The following is a 20,323-nucleotide window of genomic DNA, read 5'->3' as shown; positions in this document are numbered from 1 at the left end:
ATTTAAAGGGGCCTGGGGCTCAGGGCCGCTGCTGCCATAGCAATAGCAGAAGCCAGAGCCCTGGGCCTTTCCAGTGGCTGCTGGCACCTCATGCAGTGTGACCGTGGCAGCGCGGAGGGTTGGCTGCTCCTGGCCACACCCCTTCCACGTGAGGCCTTGCTCCTTCCATGGCGCCTATAGCTCCCCTCACATTGCCCAGGCCTGGAGAAGTCTGTCGCTAGCCCAGCTGGCTAGTTTGCAATTAACTTCTCTTTACTTTAGAAATGTTCATGCATCTGTCAGCATACCAGGCATTCCTGTTCTAGAGCATCGGCTTTGACTCTGGGTGATTTAACTTTAGTTTGGAAAATTATCTGAATATTTAAAAGAATGCCTTTGCGTCTGTAAACTCTACAAATGAGTACTTCCCGCAGAAATCGATTAAGGAGTGGGGAGAAGTTACAATTTTCAAATCATTCTCCTTCCTTATTTACCGTGGGATATATTTTGTCTGTAATGCACTAATTGGCGATATCCTGTGCTTTGCAATGCCCCCACTCTAACAAACCAAAACGAACCAAAAAAAAAAAGATTAAATATGTATTTTTTGTAAAATGTCCATAAACCCCAAACTTTATCTCAGAAATATTCTGAGATACATAAAACAGAAGAAAATTAAACAAGATGTTAGTCACAAAATGTAGTACATCCCGCAATACTAGAGTCAATTAATTTAATAAAATATAATATACATATTGATTCTGCACAATGTATTGCTTTTACCTAAGCAGAACACATGCTCAAGTAAGCGTGATATAGGTTAACCATCTTTGCCTCACTGGTTCTTTCAGCTTTCTTTGGAAACTTTTACCCAGTGCCATTTGAGAATACAGAGGGTTTTTTTGTTTGTTTTTAATTTGTATTTTCGTTTATTACAGGAAAGGAAGAAAACATTTGGCACCAACAGAAATATATCTCAGGGGTCCATTTCTGTTTGATCAAAGGAAAAACTAGGAAGTGTTAACAAGTCTGTCTTTGGGGTAGGAGAGATTGACATACTGTCTGGAAGCAGCGAATCTCCTATATCTATTGAATCCTTGGAATCGCAAGATGGAGCACGCCTTCGCAAGCAAATGTCTGCACTGGGAGGTGAAATACCATGAGATCCTCTAGGTAACAAACTCTGTCCATCTGGCGGGTCTATAGATATACATGGGGGGCTCAGTTTTTTCTTCTGCCGGGTTCCATGCAACCCTTCCATTTCACTGAAGACCTGACTTATGAAGCCAGAAGAACTAGATGTGGAATGGTGCTGAGGGCTGTTTTGCATGGAACAAATTTCTATGGAATGTCTCCTTTGATCATCTAACCAAGACGATGGTTTTTTGAGAAGACCCTGGGTATCTACACTGTAGTATTTCTTCAGGTCCTTCAAAGTAACATTGCCGCTGTTGCCTATGTTCCTCTTAGGAGTCAGAGGAGGAACCACTGTGCAGGCACTCAAGGCTGTATGAGTTCCTGAAGTGAAAGGCTCCAAAGAGCTGTTTATTTCAGATACTTCTTGGTCCATCGAGTCTCCACGTGTCTCTTGAAATGAGCCTGGGCATGCACACAATGCTGGCGTGTGCTTGGAAATATTATACTGATTGTGAGAATGCTGGGTGTGAACACTTGATCGACTCCAGTGGGACGATTCAGTTGCTTCTGATGGCTCCTCTGTGAATACGGCTGGCACATTTGTATCAGAGAGTTCATTCACCTCAGCATGCAGCGTCTCTTTGCTTTCCGAGCAATACATGTCCAAGGAGTCTTTCCTTATTGCCACCTGCAGCAGTGTGCCAAGGAATTGGGGAGGAGTGTAATGGTCAGAGAAGAGAGAGAGACACCAAACAAAGGTTACTTACAAGGAAGGCACAAAGTTAACAGGGCTGGTTGTCCTGCCTGGGCCAAACTCTGCTCTGAAAAAACACCAACACAAATGCAGAGAAATTCCAATCCAGAATATTACAGTAACTCTGTGACTTCATTGGAGTTACTCTTGGTGTACACGAGTACAGCAGAATTTGAACTTTAATGCTTTAGGAATATCAAGCTTATGCCCTAACGCCCTAATAAAAGTGCCAGTGGACTCCCAATTGCTGAAACAGACTAACACAGCTCTGAGCACCTCTCTGGGCACTCACAGGTTGTATCCTTCAAGTATATAGGATTAGAGAACCACATTCAAAATGCTCCTCAAAACTTTTCCCAGCATTGGCCTTATTTTTAATTCTGCGAGTGAGGAAAGTGGTTAATTCAAAGCCCATTGAAGTCAATATCAAGGACACAATCCAGCAAAGCACTTTGGGCTGGCCTTTGCTTAAAGCCCACAAATCATCCTGCTGAAAGGAATAGGATTGGATATGCTCTTGAAGGTAACTATGTGCCTTGGTGTTTTGCTGGGCCATGAATAAAGCCCTAGAAGTAGGGAGCTTGGAATATTATTAATTAAATATAAATACACTCTCCCCAGCACTAAGCCAGAGGTCAGCAACCTCTGGCACAGATGCCAAGAGTGGCACGTGAGGCAGGAGCCCAGTCCCGCCCCTCCTTTCCATGTAGTCGGGAGCTTGCTCAAAGCTATGCTGCCCATGGATTAACAAAAGACCAGCTAATGCTACCAACCACCACCTACACGGTAAAGCTCTGCATCTTCATTTAGTTATTAATGATGTTGTTGTAAGTAGGACTATTAGGCTACGCCTACATGGCGATTGCTATTTCGGGATACAAATGTATCCCAAAATAGCAACACCCTGGCTTTTCCCTGTGCTTAAAATTGCTGCCGTTTTGAGCATGGTATTCTGGTTCCGGTACCCCAATCGTATGAGGGGTCATGAAACTTTTGGAATAGAGACTTTTTCTGAACTCCGGTGCCATTTGGGTGCTACCACATTTGGCATAAGGAATTTCAAAATAATTTACGACTGTCTATCATGTAGCGAGCACCTTGTGGCTTCTAAATAAATAAATAAGGGACCAATCCTTGGTCCTATCAATGCTAAACATCTCCAAATCTCCAGAAAATAACAGGTATTTGACACATTGTTTACAGAATTACTTGAAAATTCTTGTTGGTGGGGTAAATTTTATGAAAGCAAAATGGATGATTGAACTTCAAGAGTGAAGCATTCATAATTATTTCTGCCTGTTATACTGTCTGAGTTCAGGCTCCCCAAGGGATGTTTTACCTATGCTGTCTGGAGTCAGATAGGGGGTTATCTTTACCCATCACTGCAAATTGGCTCTAAGCAGTAAACTTCACATGACAGCTTTACCTACCCATTTTCAGAAGTCATTGTATTCCCTAGTGCTGTGTGCTCCTTTGCTAAAGAATTCATAACTCTATTTCAATAGCTCGGCATGAAAATGTCTCATCCTGAGGAGACTGCTTAGTTTCCTCTTTATAAAATTTGAGGAAAAAAGAAAAACAGAGCTGCATTCACTTTGATGCGGAGCTGGGCTTTAATTGTAATAACACTTTTGTGCTATAGCTGCTCAAAATTACTTCTTTAAAATGAAATCTGAAGAACTTGTAAATATCACCCAGTTCTCTTTCCTGGGAAGAACCTGGAGATACATACATTCTGATACTTTCAAGACAAAAAAGCAGTCCAGTAGCAGTTTAAAGATTAACAAAATAATTTATCAGGGGATGAGCTTTCGTGGGACAGACCCACTTCTTCCGATCATAGCCATACCAGAACAGACTCAATATTTAAGCCACAGAGAACCAAAAATAGTAATCAAGGTTGACAAATCAGAAAAATGTTATCAAGGTGAGCAAATCAGAGAGCAGCGGGGCAGAAGGAGGCGGAATCAAGAATTAGATAAAGCAAAGTATGTAAAAGAACTCCTATAATGAGCTAGAAAATTGCCATCCCAGTTCAAACCACATGTTAATATGTCAAATTTGAATATAAAAGAGAATTCAGTAGTCTCTCTTTCCAAACTGCTGTGAAAATTCCTCTTCAGTAAACTCTCTTTTATATTCAATTTCGACACATTAACACATGGTTTGAACCGGGATGGCAAATTTTCTAGCTCATTATAGGGGCTCTTTTACATACTTTGCTTTATCTAATTCTTGACTCCATCCCCCTCCCCTTCTGCCCCTCTGCTCTCTGATTTGTCAACCTCGATTACTATTTGTGGTTCTCTGTGCCTTAAATATTGAGTCTGTTCTGGTATGGCTATGATCTGAAGAAGTGGGTCTGTCCCACGAAAGCTCATCACCTAATAAATTACTTTGTTAGTCTTTAAAATGCTACTGGACTGCTTTTTTTGTTTTGATAGTATATAGACTAGCACGGCTCCCTCTCTGTTACTGATCCTTCCAAGGTTTATGCAAAACACACACACACACACAGATGAGCACCTGAGTAGTCCCCATGGCCATGTGTACACTACAGTGATTTTTGGAAAGGTGAAGATCTCGTCCGGAAGAACTTCTTTTGAAAGAGCACATCCACATACAAAAAAGCAGTTCAAAAGAACAATCTGCTCTTTTGAAAGAGAGCATCCACACAGCCCCCACTCTTTTGAAAGAAGGGACCAGAGGTCAAAAAATCCGGCACCGTGAGGACCGCTCTTTTGAACCAAGGGCCCCCAGAGTGTCTACGCATGCTTTTTTCCCAAAGAATCTTTTGGGAAAAGGCACTCTTCCTCATCTGGGAGAGGGCGAGGGCCCCTGGAAGAAGCATTGCGTTCTTTTGAAAGGAATTTGAAAAAACACATTTTGGCTACGTCTACACGTGCACCCAACTTCGAAATAGCTTATTTCGATGTTGCGACATCGAAATAGGCTATTTCGATGAATAACGTCTACACGTCCTCCAGGGCTGGCAACGTCGATGTTCAACTTCGACGTTGCTCAGCCCAACATCGAAATAGGCGCTGCGAGGGAACGTCTACACGCCAAAGTAGCACACATCGAAATAAGGGAGCCAGGCACAGCTGCAGACAGGGTCACGGGGCGGACTCAACAGCAAGTCGCTCCCTTAAAGGGCCCCTCCCAGACACACTTTCATTAAACAGTGCAAGATACACAGAGCCAACAACTAGTTGCAGACCCTGTATATGCAGCACGGACCCCCAGCTGCAGCAGCAGCAGCCAGAAGCCCTGGGCTAAGGGCTGCTGCCCACGGTGACCACAGAGCCCCGCAAGGGCTGGAGAGAGAGTATCTCTCAACCCCCCAGCTGATGGCCGCCATGGAGGACCCCGCTATTTCGATGTTGCGGGACGCGGATCGTCTACACGTCCCTATTTCGATGTTGAACGTCGAAGTAGGGCGCTATTCCCATCCCCTCATGGGGTTAGCGACTTCGACATCTCGCCGCCTAACGTCGATTTCAACTTCGAAATAGCGCCCAACATGTGTAGACGTGACGGGCGCTATTTCGAAGTTACTGCCGCTACTTCGAAGTAGCGTGCACGTGTAGACGCAGCTCTAGTGTGTAGACGCTCCACTTGTTCTTTCGGAAGAGGGCCTCATTTTCCAGAAGAACTTGCTCATCTAGACACGACCCCTGAGTTTAATAAGTCTTCTCACAGACTTCAGATTAAGCACATGCAAGTATTTGCAGGAAAGTTCACATACACAATATATATGCACACATAGCCGTAATGATATAAAAACATCTGTTAGCGTGGGTGTATGTTCACACACACAAGTATTTTTGTTTAGGTGTTCATGTTACGGATACGTGTCTGAAAACTTGACAGGGTTTGCATACTCACCTCTCTTCTTTGGACCTCCACAGCCCAAATTAAGGTACATCGACTCAAGCTATGTAATTAACGTAGTAGGACTTGCATACCTTAATTTGACCTTCCTCTTTAGTATAGGCCTGCCCTAATACACATTAGGAATTTAACTTGTCAGTTTAATATTACAGATCAACATAACTTCTAACCTTAGTGCCCCAAATTCATTATGGGGCTCAATAAATTATCTGTCTTATTTTCTCAGTGTAAAAAAGGAAAATTTTTTGAATAAAGGAGGATATATTTTAGTCAAGTGATACATTATTTTGGGAAAAAAGAAAAATGATTATCTCTGCATTTCGTACATACACCATGTACATTACACACACACACACACATACACACACTCACGCACACTCATGCACGCACACACACAAAAGTCAGACACGGGAAACTAACTATTGGGTAAAGATGAGCTACAAAATTAGCCAAATATATGGCTCTGATTCAGGAAAACACTTAATTTTCAAGCTATGAGACTTAAGCTTATGTTTAAGTGTTTTACTGAACAGAGACAGATTAAAACATATGCTTAAAGTTAAGCACATGTTTAAGTAATTAGATGAAGCAGGACCCATATCACTGGCAGGCTACGTCTACACGTGCACCCAACTTCGAAATAGCTTATTTCGATATTGCGACATCGAAATAGGCTATTTCGATGAATAACGTCTACACGTCCTCCAGGGCTGGCAACGTCGATGTTCAACTTCGACGTTGCTCAGCCCAACATCGAAATAGGCACAACGAGGGAACGTCTACACGGCAAAGTAGCACACATCGAAATAAGGGAGCCAGGCACAGCTGCAGACAGGGTCACGGGGCGGACTCAACAGCAAGCCGCTCCCTTAAAGGGCCCCTCCCAGACACACTTTCATTAAACAGTGCAAGATACACAGAGCCAACAACTAGTTGCAGACCCTGTATATACAGCACGGACCCCCAGCTGCAGCAGCAGCAGCCAGAAGCCCTGGGCTAAGGGCTGCTGCCCATGGTGACCACAGAGCCCCGCAAGGGCTGGAGAGAGAGTATCTCTCAACCCCCCAGCTGATGGCCGCCATGGAGGACCCCGCTATTTCGATGTTGCGGGACGCGGATCGTCTACACGTCCCTACTTCGATGTTGAACGTCGAAGTAGGGCGCTATTCCCATCCGCTCATGGGGATAGCGACTTCGACGTCTCGCCGCCTAACGTCGATTTCAACTTCGAAATAGCGCCCAACACGTGTAGACGTGACGGGCGCTATTTCGAAGTTACTGCCGCTACTTCGAAGTAGCGTGCACGTGTAGACGCAGCCGCAGTGAGAAAATGATATGGGGCAGGAAAATGCATCCTCAGAACTTAGCAGGGTTTTAATTATGGTCTCTGTTTGTTAGAAAACAGAAGATGTTAAACTACAGGTACATTTTACAGAAGTTTGTAAATGACTTAGGAGCCTAAGGCTGCGTCTACACGTGCACGCTACTTCGAAGTAGCGGCACCAACTTCGAAATAGCGCCCGTCACGTCTACACGCGTCGGGCGCTATTTTGAAGTTAACTTCGACGTTAGGCGGCGAGACGTCGAAGCCGCTAACCTCATGAGGAGATAGGAATAGCGCCCTACTTCGACGTTCAACGTCGAAGTAGGGACAGTGTAGATGATCCGCGTCCCGCAACGTCGAAATTGCTGGGTCCTCCATGGCGGCCATCAGCTGGGGGGTTGAAAGATGCTCTCTCTCCAGCCCCTGCGGGGCTCTATGGTCACTGTGGGCAGCAGCCCTTAGCCCAGGGCTTCTGGCTGCTTCTGCGGCAGCTGGGGATCTATGCTGCAGGCACAGGGTCTGCAACCAGTTGTCAGCTCTGTATATCTTGTGTTGTTTAGTGCAACTGTGTCTGGGAGGGGCCCTTTAAGGGAGCGGCTTGCTGTTGAGTCCGCCCTGTGACCCTGTCTGCAGCTGTGCCTGGCATCCCTATTTCGATGTGTGCTACTTTGAAGTGTAGACGTTCCCTCGCTGTGCCTATTTCGATGTTGGGCTGAGCAACGTCGAAGTTGAACATCGACGTTGCCGGCCCTGGAGGACGTGTAGACGTTATTCATCGAAATAGCCTATTTCGATGTTGCAACATCGAAATAAGCTATTTCGATGTTGGCTGCACGTGTAGACGTAGCCTAAGGCCCATATAAAAAGTGACTACGTGTCTGTCTCATTGATTTTCAGCATAGGCCACATCTGTGCTATGAGCCAGGGTGGGATTCCCCTGCTCATGTGCTCATATTCATGCTGGCTCTCAAAAGTAACTCAACTCCACATCACTTCTCTAGAAAAGGTACATTTCTCATGTCTGCTTATTCAGACACAAACCACTTGGGTTTTTTGAAACAAAACACACATTTCCATGTCAAAACGGATGGCTCTTCCTAATGAGAGGAAATTACGACAATCATAGCGTTGATTGGGGGGTATTATCTGCAATCATTGTGCACTCACTTACGTTGGGGTCGGGGAGAGCGTTCCGCAGAGGTTAGGAACTAGTTCAATGAACTCTAGTGATTCTCTAAGGAACACTTTGCTGTATCGATGAGAAGGATGGGAAGGACAAAGCACCGATAAAATGGAGAATGTTTAGGCATATTGCCAAAGATGATGTAACCCATCAGACAACTGTTTGGAGACCACTGAATGGTTTTCTCTTCAAAATAAACCACATTTTTTGGTTATTCCTAGATCACAGCTAGGGAAGGTCTACACAGCACAGTTATTTTGAAATAACAGCCATTATTTCGAAATAACTATGCTAGCGGCTACACAATGCGACAGCTACGTCAAAATAAATTTGAAATAGCAGTTGACATATTTTGAAATAGGTAAATCTCATTTCACGAGGTACAGTGACTATTTCAAACTAGCTATTTCCAAACAGGTGTTGGTAAGACAGAGAATAGAGCCTATTTCCAAATAAGCCATAGTGTATCCAATGGCTCTGTTTCGAAAGAGGCTCTATGGCCACATCTACATGGGCAGCTTCTGTTGACAAAACTTGGCTTTTGTCGAAAAAACTCGCCCAGGGTGTACACAGTTCAAGTGCTCTGTTGAGAGATTGTTGACAAAATGCAGCTGTTCAGGCGGTAGCGTCATACCTCTCCCCTATCAGGTATAACACCTCTGTCTACAGTGTTTTGTTGACAGAGTAGACACTTCTGTCAACAGAGAGGGCTTCTGTTTCCCCAGGCAGCCCTATTTACAGAGCTTCCGGTCAGCCCATTCTGTCGAGAGAGCGCAGGGCAGTCGGGCTGCTCTCTGTCGACAGAGCGGCTTGCACTTTCAAGCCTCTTCTATGTGCAGACATGATCTGTCGACAGAGGTACTGCCAAGGTTTCTGTCGACAGTGACCTCTTGACAGAGACTGCCCGTGTAGACATAGCCTATCTGTGTAGCGGCTGTATTTTGAAATAGCTAAGTGCTATTTCAAAATGCATTTTTGTGTGTAGTAGCATTATTTCAAAATAAGGTGTTTCAGAATAGCTATTCTGGTATAGCTTATTTCGGAACAAGACTGCTGTGTAGACGTACCCTTACAGGCCTCATGAAATGTCCATATAAACCTATTCTGTTACATCAGTAATCCACCAATAGTGCACTACAGCAGGTTTGGAATCTCAGCTCCGCTTACCTGCCTACGAAGTAGTTTTTCTGCAGAGGGAGAATGCACAGTTTGGGGGATCTGGGGTTTGCCTTCCTTCTCCAAATGGTCATGAGGTTGTAGGTGGTGAAAAGGATCTTTTGGGATTTGCAGGAGAGAACTGGTGTCAGCTGGCTGGGACTGCACAGATGCCGTTGAACCTTGAGAGAGGGAAGTGAAAGAGGAATGTAACATGTTCATCTGTAGCTGTCAGTGAAAACGCTCCCATTGGCCCAGACAGGCACTGCACAATGAATGCTTTTTAATCAACAAAAACATTTACATCAGCCACCAGCTCCTGGAGATTGGTGAGATGCACCCCGGCTGGTAGGCTATTTCAGAAATATCTATGATGATGGGGTATCTTGGCGCCTGCTTGGGTGCATTTGGTACTGCCCACTTCCAGAGACACTGTCCTAGAATGGTTCGGTCTGGTCATTCTTATATTTCTCATTTATTATAAATAGCTTCTCAGAGTGGTATCCACCTAAACATTTAAAAGGCCTAATTTTGAAACCCAGCCTCCATATTTGTGGGTACAGATTCCAGTAAGGAGACATCTAATTACATGACGCTGCAAATCATCTTGCTGAATCTAAATAAAGTAGAACCCTGAGATACATGCAACTTGAGTGCACGTATCTTGGTTTAATTCAGCTCAGAGTGGTGGGGAGCTGGCGCCTGGCTCCAGGCTCCCCAACACTCAGGGAAGCAGGGAAACTGACCAGTGCTGCAGCGCCTGCCACTCACAGGAGAGGGGAAACTGACCAGTGCAGCAGTGCTGGCCAGTTTCCCCGCTCCTGTGTGTGGCAGACAACCAAAAGCCAGGCTCTGGGCTGCCCACCACTCACAGGGGACAGGAAAAGCACTGGTCAATTTCCTGGCTCCCCCAGGTAACGCGAAATTTGACTTATGTGGGGTTGCACAAGAAAGCAACTGCCGTGTAAGTCGAGGGTCTACTGTATCAGGCCAGGTCTACACTAAGGGAATAAGTTGATTTCAGGTATGCAATTCTAGCTACACCAATTGGGTAGCTAGAATCAACATATCTGAAATCAACTTACCTGACTATCTTCACTTACAGAGGATAGCAAGGAGTACAGGGGTTGACTGCTGACACCAGACAGATTGGTAGAGATGCGCAAAATCAGATGCATGAAAATGAACTTTGGAAGAACGACCCTGACCGGGTCCATCTTCTGTGTAGTATAGACAAGCCCTCAGCATATGTGCCTGCAATTCACTAAGCGTGCACAACCACACCTGCAAAACTGCAAATATAGGTAGCAAGTTTCAGTGCCAGGATGGTTTCACAAAGCATCATGGGAGGAAGAAATACTCTACAGTGGCACTCCTTAACTGTGAATACATGCTGGCTACATCTGAAATTTGGCAAAGCCTTCTCCCTCCCCCCAAGTCCAACATTTTTCACAGGAATTCATATAACCTGGAATGCATCCCACAGAATCTCATTTGTCCGGGAATCATTCACAGAACAAATAACCTCTTATGGAAGAATGTTCAAACGAATAACCGCCTGCAAATGCCAGATTTCCTGACAACAAAACTCTTCTCAGCTTGAAACATTGTAACATAGTAATTACTTACTGGCACTTATGGCCCTCTTCACTAAAAGCACTTTACAGAATTGCAAACTGCAACCAGATGGGGGGTTCTCTTACACTCAGCTCTGAAAGGCAGCCAGTTTGTAGGTGGGAAATGGCAACCCTTGAATGGGTCCCAGCAACATTAGTACATGTTTTGCAGGGGAGCCAACAGCCTCGCTGGGCTGCTATCAGCAAGGGAGAAGAGGAGCTCTGCTTCATGCTCCTGGAAGAGGTGGGGCTGGGGCAGACAGCCCTCCACACTGCCTGGGCATGCCGCCCCAGCCCTGGAGCGCGCCACATGGCATTCCACTGATGACTTAAAGGGCCCAAGGCTCTGAGCCCTTTTGAATGGCTGAGCGCCAGGGCAGTTGCCTCCTTTGTTTCCTGCTGTTGGTGGGCCTGAGGCTGGGTCAAATACTTTGTCCAGGTAAAGCAATGGAAATTTGGCCAGGGTAACAAGGCAGCTGTAAAACATTGAGATATTTAATTGTTTATGACATAACTGTGAACAGGACATCAGCTTTCATTCCCAGGAGAAAACAGTACAGACCCCACTCCATTGCTGGGTCACTGACTGAGTGCTGACTCAACCCATTTAAACACAATTGCTACCAGTTCCTTTTCTAAGCCAGGCTTGCAGTGTCTTATCATTGTACTGTAACACAACTTATTCCCCTGGTATGGTCTATGCCAGGCAGGGGTGAAAGTAAGTTAAAATTTCTTACAGGTACTGTCCTATTGCAACCCAGGTCCCTGCCAGCTCTTTTAATAGCTCCTCACAGGCTTTTGCTGCAGCTCAGCCAGCTTTTGCTGGAGCTGCGCATCAGAGCAGAGCAGACACATGGTTTTGTTAATGATGACCACTGGACTTCACCCTGCACTCAAGGGGGCTAAGCCGTTTTGCCCTGAACATAGGCCATCCCACCCTAAGAAGGGGAGCGATTGTTTGGAGTTGGCTGCAGGATCACAATAACCTCAAAGGAAAGACATTTCTCTAAAGCTTAACCAGACCTACAAAATTGGCTTCTGCTGCTGGCCCCAGAACATACTCCAGCCACCCATACTGCAAAGGACAATACACTCATTTTTCCATGCATGCCTCCTTCTGTCCCTTCTCCCCACCAAATTTCTCCCTGTCCAACATATTTCAGTAGATTTTTGAGATGCTTCTTTACTTTTCCTCCTGCATAAATGTCCCTATTAATAGCTTCCAAATGTCAACAGAACAGATCTTGTGTCACAATATTGAAATAATCCTCCAAAGACAATTTCCGCTGGGGGTTTCACTCATAGGCCTCAGCTTGCTGTGCTGAGACTGGTGAAGCTTCTACAGTTCTTAGGAAGTCTGACCCCTGCAGGCAGCGATAGGAGGGTAGAACGTAAGAGGAGACCCTGTTGCCCATCACTCGCAGACGATAAATGCTGCCCTCCCAGCATTCTAGTCACTTCCTTCTGTGCAAACCCTTTAAAAGATGTTTCTAAAATGGGTGTGAGGTTCAGATGGAGAAAGTGTGTATTTGAGACTGGCCAATTCACTAGCTTACACCAGATCAATAGGCTTTTCCAAGCCCTCTTAGGGATCTGGAGACCCAATTGCCATCAGAACTAATACACAGCGATGTAAGTACCCTTGATATAAACGATGCATAGCTACACCAGTTGTTTGATAGGCAAGCTTTGAAAATTCCAGCACTGCTAGTGTGAGAGTGGAGAGATTGGTACCTGACTGCAATTTCTGTTGAGACATGTTCCTCTCGACCTCGCAGTCAGCACAGGAGCCAGAGTATGGTGGCTGGAACATGTAGCTGTCATTTGGCAGAGAGTGCGTGCGGCCGACAGCAGGCTTCCGCACGCTCAGCAGGTCCTTGCTTGGGGATAGCGTCAGAGGGTCATCTTTGGAGTGGTCGTCGGTCTACAAAGGGGGAGAGAGTGAGAAACCATCACAGAGTTGGAAGACACAAAGAACCCAGAATCCCTAGCAACAGCCATTGCAATAACTATGGGGCATGATGGTGCATGCAAGTTGTTGATATGTACAAATTCTAGTGAAACAAAATGAAACTTGCACAAATGGATCTACTAGGAAGCTCGCCGCCTAATTTTCTAATGTCACTATCGCCACACAGAATGAACCACATAAAAATATTGGGAAGCAGAGGAAAGCAACATTGCAGGAATAAACCATGACTATTTCAGGGATACTTGAAACAGGCATCATGCCTCAAGGCCCAGCAAGGCTCACATGCTTTGCATAACTCTGATTATATAAAAAAAAAAAATCAAGCCTCCCGTATGTGCCCGCCAAAGCCGGTTAGATTTTTGCAAAGGTTAGTGGGTAACAGTCACTCATCCCTCTTCTGAGAATGAAGGAACAGTGCAGTTCACAGAAGATGTACCCTGCTTTGATTTCAACTACAATTTGATTGGTTTTTCTTTGAGTAATAATTAAACAATGACACTTTGTTGGCAGGATATTAAATTTGGTTCTTTGGGGCATAAACTAATCTCTGAAAAGATATAGAGATATAGATAGGGTGGACTACCCCATATCTGCTAGTGCAGGGCTCTTCCAACCTCTCTCTGAAGCATTTGGCACTGACCACTGTCAGACAGACACTAGATAGACGTTGGGTCCGATCCAGTAGGGCAATTCCTATGTTTTTGTATTCCAAAAAGGAAGGTCTAAGGTGTTCTCAAACATGGAAACAAAACAAGCCAAATTGTGCATTTCTTACAAAAGAACCACCGCCTTTAAAGGACTCCAGTAAAGAAAACAGGCAAACATGTCAACAATGTAGCTTTGATCCCCTTCTTTCAGAGTAGTTTAAAAATTCTCTCCCGGCAAATTTATCTTTTGCTCACTCTCAGCATTACTATTTTTCTGAGCTAGACATTCTGAGGTTTTTGTAATTTAGCCCTCCAATAGAAACAAAATTTCATTAGAGAGTTTTATGTACACAGTAGAACATGACAGGATTAAATGGAATTTACAAAAGAGTGTGTGTTGTGGGGGAAGTGAGACCACTGCTGTAAAATTGGCCAACCAAATCCAAGTTCTCTGCCATTAAAATTCATTCTTCATGAATTTGATGATATGGATATCAACCACATTCATTTGTGACTGCAGCCTCCTGAGGCAACTCAAATGAGGCGTTTCAGAGGAGCAGTCATGTTAGTCTGTAGCTGCAAAAACAACGAGAAGTCCTGTGTCACCTTAGAGACTAACAGATATATTGGAGCATCAGCTTTCGTGCGCAAAGACCCACTTCGTCAGATGCATGTCACAGAGGTGACACAGGACTTCAACTGAGTTGGACAAGTTCAATTCCAGTAATGCTGACACTTCTGTTTTGAAATCCTCCCACCAACTTGCATGTGTCTACCTTTAGCTGAATATCATTTTGCTTAATACAAGAGATGGTGTGAAAAGTGTACTTTAAAATTCAAATCCATCTGTATTGGAGATCGGCTCCAAATCACTCTTTTTGTTCAGGTTTCCAAGTGAGGTCCAAACTCAGAAGTGGCTTATTTGCCAGTCCTGGTGCAGTGAAACCCTTCTCAGATTTTTGCCTCCGACAGCAGAAATTTTGAAAGAACGGCTAATTTAATGAACAAACAGAGAAGCCTTGTGGCCCCTTATTAGACTAACAGGTTTATTGGAACCTAAGCTTCTGGGGGCAAAGACCCACTTCATCAGATGCAACTAATTAATGAAAGCCATTTAAAATGGCTGACAGCTTATCCTATCAAAAACAGCTCACGAGACTGCAGTGCTGTCAGATTCGTGATCTCTACCCAATCTGGATCCAGACCCTCAGCCCACCTCCACTCCTTATCTTGTTTTCAAACAAAAAGTTCCATACAGAATGTTAAATGTAGCTTACAAAATCTTTTGTACATGATGCCATGAAGCATGATGGGAAATATTGTCACGGTTTAAAGAAGATGTAGCCCAAATAAATATTAATTAGGATGACGATCAAATAGAATGACAGAAAATTTATCAACAACACAAAGATAGCTATATAGACAACAACAGAGAAAACAAGAATGGATCCAAAATGTTGAAAGAGAAGTTATGTCTGTTGTACACCAGCAAAAAAGCACTTGACCGCTACACATCAGCTAAAAATGTCTAATGTTTCAAAAAGGTGATGGTTAACGCAGGGCTCAAAATACTGGTAATTTCTTACAAAAAAGAAAGAAATCCAATATTGGTCACTAATGACAGTTCACAAAAAAGCAGCATCTCTGAGAGATCTGCAGCTGGTGTATTTAAAAAAAAGTATATCTGGTGCCCATCCCAAGGCACCGAGGCTCCTTATTCATAAAAAATTGTCAGTTACAATCCAAGAAGATGGAGCTAATCCTTCTGGCAGGGGTGCATGAGCTATTTGTTCCTGTGTATATCTTTTATGACATAAATATCAATTTGCTTTGGATGTAGGGGAAATTTTGAGATTCACACCCTCCATTTTTTCTTTTTGCAGGGGTGAGTGGGCTCTTTATTTAATTTGAAGTTGATGCAACGTTTCTCCATAATGTGCCAAAAATAAAAAGCCTTCTTTAGATAAAAGATTGGGTGTTCTTTGGACCGAAAATACCACTGTGATGAATCATGGGATAGCAGTATTTAGAACCCTGTAAACATCAGAATATATAGTGACCAGTGTATGTACATTGCTTTCCAGAGCACTAAGTAAGAGTGTGTTAGTATCATCAGGAAAAGAGTCATCCGTCAGAGCTAAGGACCAGGACTTTTCAGAGAGAATATCTGACGTCAGAGACAGAGCCTCCATCTCAGCTAGAGGGATCTAAACAAGGGAGAGATGATTAAACATGAGAAACCAGGACACACACATCTTTTGAAAAAAGTATCATCATCAAGCGTTATCCCTAAAATAAGAGCATCTATGTCATTCATGTCACTGCATAGATAAATGGGGTAGGAAAACTCATTGCTTTCTGCCTGAAATACTTACAAATAATCTGCAACAGAGTTTACAACTGTATGCTGCAGGGCTGTTGGAAACACTGGTTTCTATGTGACAAATTGAGGAATAATAATCATAATAAATGGCTTTGCATCAGTTGATTTTAAAGTGCTCAAGACGTACTAATGTATTTAGCCTCGCTACACAACAGGAAGTGAAAGTAAGCCTACTTTTGGTAATAAACGTATCAATATGCATCTTGATTGCTCTAATGACATCTAACTTTTAGGGCAGCAGTTGGCAACAAGCTGGAGGCAGTTTGCCAAGGTTAATGGGAACTGCAGACAGCAGCCTGGATTAGGACATCATTTCCCGCAGTGCTCATTGTCCAGGAACAGTGACCCACAGCCAATGGGAGTTGCGAGTGGTCACATCTGCAGACCTGCAGATAAATAAAGCACTGGCAGCCCACCATGCCTAACCCTGGCTAACTGCATCCTGCCCATATATCTCTGATTGCCCACCCCTGGATAGGAGGCACTGAGAACTTCCAAACTTCTCTGACATCTCCTATCTGTAAGTGCTGTAGCAATGTTCCAGTTCTTTTCGACTCTAGCCCACCTTGTTTGGATCCTCGTGAGATATGCAAAACACCAAAATCATGTGGGTAGGAGAAAATCAGCAGTTCCTACATGCAGTGTAAAGAACAACACCTATCTAGGAAGCCTTTCATTTTAAGGTCTCAATCTACTTCCCAAATGGTGATTAAGTCTCTGCCACATGGAGGCAGGTAATGAAATTACTTTACATATGGGGTAAACTGGGGCATAAAGTCTTGATCCATGGTCCAGTGGTATCACTGAGATTCTTCCCAGTTACATCACTGGGCTTTGAATCGTTGATGGGAGTTCGTTAACCCACTTAGATGTTTGTAAAAAACCCACTGGGCACCTATGTGCATCTTTAGACACTTAGGACAGTTAGACCTCTGTGCCTTCCCCAGAGTCATGGCAAGTCAGTGATGGGGTCAGGATTAGGGGTTGTAATTGCTCCATTGAGAGGTCCTCTTTAAAAACATTCAAGCAAACCACGCAGCCTTTAGCTCAACTCTTTCCTTGAGCGCACACATGGCTGTCCAATGGAAAGCCCAACATGTCCTTGCTTTGGGGCAATTGTCTGGAGTACTGCTCAAAAGAAAGGGCAGTGTTCTAACAAAACGGAGTCACTGCTGCTGGCAGCCTTGAAGCCAGATGCTAGATTTAAAGTGTGGGCTTGGCTTTGCAAGCATTCTCTTTCGAACCTGAGCTCTGCCTTACTGATTTTCATTCACTTCTCTATGGCTGTGCGGTTCATGCCAGGGGTTTTTTATGGGCCTTATATAAAGCTGATTCATGCATAAACATAGATAAATATCTGTCAGAGATTATCTAGGTCAGCACCACTTCTGAGGTGAAGTGCCAAAATTTGATCTTTTGACATTTATGTACGGTCCGAGTGCCAGTGATATTTTTTTAAAGTCACTGAGGGTGTCCACACAGCAAAGTTATTTCAAAAAGGCAGCCACTATTTTGAAATAACTATGTAAGCAGCTACACAACAGAAGTGCTATTTCAAAATAGCAGCTACCTTATTCTGAAGCTGGTAAATCTCATTGTACAAGGAATAGAAATAGGTATTTTGAAATAGGGGCTGCACAGTCAGTCTGGGTCTACACATGCCCCTTCCTTTCAAAAGGGGCATGTTAACAAGCAGGTTAGAAATATGCTAATGAGGCACTGCAATGAATATGCAGTGCCTCGTTAGCATAATGGTGGCCACGGCGATTCGAAAGTGCGGCTTTTCGAATCGCGCGCCACCCATGGAGATGGGACCTTCTGAAAGGATTCCCCCCCGCCCCCCCCCCCAGTTTTCGAAATCCCTTCTTCCTACGTGATGATCGGAAGAAGGGCTTTCGAAAACTGGGGGGGGGGCCTTTCAGAAGGTCCCGTCTCCATGGTCAGCACGCAATTTGAAAAGATACAAATTCGAAGTGCTGCGGCTGCCATTATGCTAATGAGGCACTGCATAGTCATTGCAGTGCCTCATTAGCATATTTCAAACCTGCTCATTAACATGCCCCTTTCGAAAGGAAGGGGCACGTGTAGACCCAGCCTCAGAGAACAGAGCCTATTTTGAAATAAGCCATAGTGCGTCCAATGGCTCTATTTTGAAACAGGCTCTGTTGTGTGTAAACGCTCTATTTTGAAATAGCGGAGCGCTATTATAAAATGCATTTTGTGTGTAGCTGTGCTGTTTCAGAATAAGCTAGTCTGGACTACCTCTTATGGAATAGGTTATTTAGGAATAATGTGCTGTGTAGACATAGCCTAATAGCCCTACTTACAATAGCTTCATTAGTAAATGAAGATGACGTGCTTTACTGTTTAGGTGGGGGTTGGTAGCATGAGCTGATCTTTTGTTCATCCACAGGCAGCATGGCTTTGAGCATGGGGGAGAAGGGCCAGGGCTGAGTTCAAGTGCCACTCTTGGTGCCCATATGGGGGTTGCTGATCCCTGATCTAGATGGTATTTTGTCCTTCTGTGAGTGGAGGGGACTGGACTCAACAACCTCTTGAAGTCCCTTCCATTTCTAGTATTCTATGATTCTGTAACTATGGCGTCTACACCAAGACCTAGGTCCACAGAGTTGCCTCTAGGGCTCCCAGTATGTCAGCAATTCCTTTCCTTATTCAAAGCATTAGCACTTGTATCTTCAGAGTTCAAGCACTCTGTTTCAACAGGAATGCATCTTTCAAGACAAGTGGTAGACCGGAGCCTGCTCTATCCAACCTACCAAAGAGCTGATTTCTCCAGCACTCCTACTTTTGGAAATGGAATCATACTATTTCACATGGGGCTAATTAAATCTAGTGATGAATCAACCTCACAAGAGTCAGAGGTTTGGTTCAGAAAGTCACGAGACTGATGATTCTTCTGAAATCTATCCAAACTCTCTTACCCTCTGGATCTGTGACATGAGGCTGGCTAGCAATCTTACAAGAACAGGCTTTCCTGTTGGATTTCTAGCATGTCCTTCAGAGTCAGAAAGACTGTGAGTTACATTAGCATCCAGTGCAAAAGCTGTTCTATCATCTGTCACTGTGTTGCACTGCTTCTGTCTCTGGTTGTGGCTGGAACCAGAAAATCTAGATAAAGGGCACTTGCAGGTCCTATGCACCTCTGTCCCCTAGAACCTGGCTGCCACTGAGGTGTGCAAAGGGGCCAGAGAGATGCCCTAATAGGGCAATTGAAACTCTTCCAGCTTGGCAGGTGGATTCCTGGCTGGCACAAGACTGATATTACTAGCTCTATGCTGGCCTTCCTGGGTTCTCCTCCACAGCCTAAGGACATGGTGAAGAAAAGGGGGATGTGGTCAGTATGTGGAAGATGATAGCAATTCCTGACTGGTGTAATGGACCTTTTGGGGCTATTACTTGTTGGGGATAGGTTATAGGAGCCCTGAAGCTGCTCTAAGTTACGCTGACAGCCATACAAGCTCTCAGCAGTCCCCAGGACTGAGAAAACAAAAACAAAAACGGGTGACAGAGCTACCTGGTCCCTCCCATCACAGTTTTTAAAGGAAACCTCTACCTGTAAGTTAATAAGCCCCACCATGGTGGAAGTGCTAAGTAACAATTAGAGGGTAAAAAGTTACCCCCAAACTGTGAAACCTAGAAAGGTATAAGTCTCAGTGTATAGAAACTTTTTCTCCCTGCCTAAGGAAGAGCTGAATAATTTACAGTACTCAGTGAACTGGTAAATGAGATTACTATTAACTGCTTTAATAAGAAACATTCAGATATTTTATGGAAAAAATTACAGCACTATTGGATTTTTCTCAGGCAAAATGAAAAATGAAAAAAAGAGGGTATTTGAATTAGCTTATGTCATATGAAAAAGGGTTTGCTGGAAGGAGTAATGGATAGGAGAAAGCAGGAATTTTATTTCTAGCTAGAGTCATTTTAAAAAAATTAATTGACTAGTATTATCTTAAAAGGCTAAGGGCCTGGTTCAGGTTACTTACACACATGCTTAAGTCTACGCTTATCGTAGACAGCACTTAAATACTTGATTGATTTCAAGCACATATCTAAACCTCACTGATTTCTTAGGGATATAAGCACATTCTAAAGTACTGACTTGGTTTCCCTAATTCAGTTTAGATTGGAGACCAGGAGAAACTTGCAAGAGATCTATTTAGAGGGACCAATAGGGCTGCCTCCTCAGCTAGTATAAATGGGCAATGCCACAAAATGGACAGATGCCCTTTCATACCACGCAAGGATCTGGCCCACA

At 44.1% G+C, this 20,323-nt stretch overlaps 1 protein-coding gene across 1 annotated transcript in view; it reads right to left on the bottom strand.

Annotated features, from left to right (window-relative positions):
• Nucleotides 1-439: 439 nt before the first annotated feature.
• CACNA1G (calcium voltage-gated channel subunit alpha1 G) overlaps nucleotides 440-20,323 on the bottom strand; it is a 199,046-nt gene continuing 179,162 nt past the window's right edge. The window contains exons 33-35 of the mRNA XM_075014142.1: nucleotides 12,777-12,966; nucleotides 9,439-9,608; nucleotides 440-1,804 (exon numbers count right to left, since the gene is read on the bottom strand). Of these exons, the coding sequence (XP_074870243.1) occupies nucleotides 956-1,804; nucleotides 9,439-9,608; nucleotides 12,777-12,966 (1,209 nt within the window). The 3' untranslated portion in view covers nucleotides 440-955. The remainder of the gene's footprint in view (nucleotides 1,805-9,438; nucleotides 9,609-12,776; nucleotides 12,967-20,323) is intronic.

Source organism: Carettochelys insculpta, chromosome 20 (genome assembly GCF_033958435.1).
Source record: "Carettochelys insculpta isolate YL-2023 chromosome 20, ASM3395843v1, whole genome shotgun sequence".
Classification (NCBI taxonomy): Eukaryota; Metazoa; Chordata; order Testudines; family Carettochelyidae; genus Carettochelys; species Carettochelys insculpta.
This window is presented reverse-complemented; position numbering and strand designations above follow the sequence as displayed.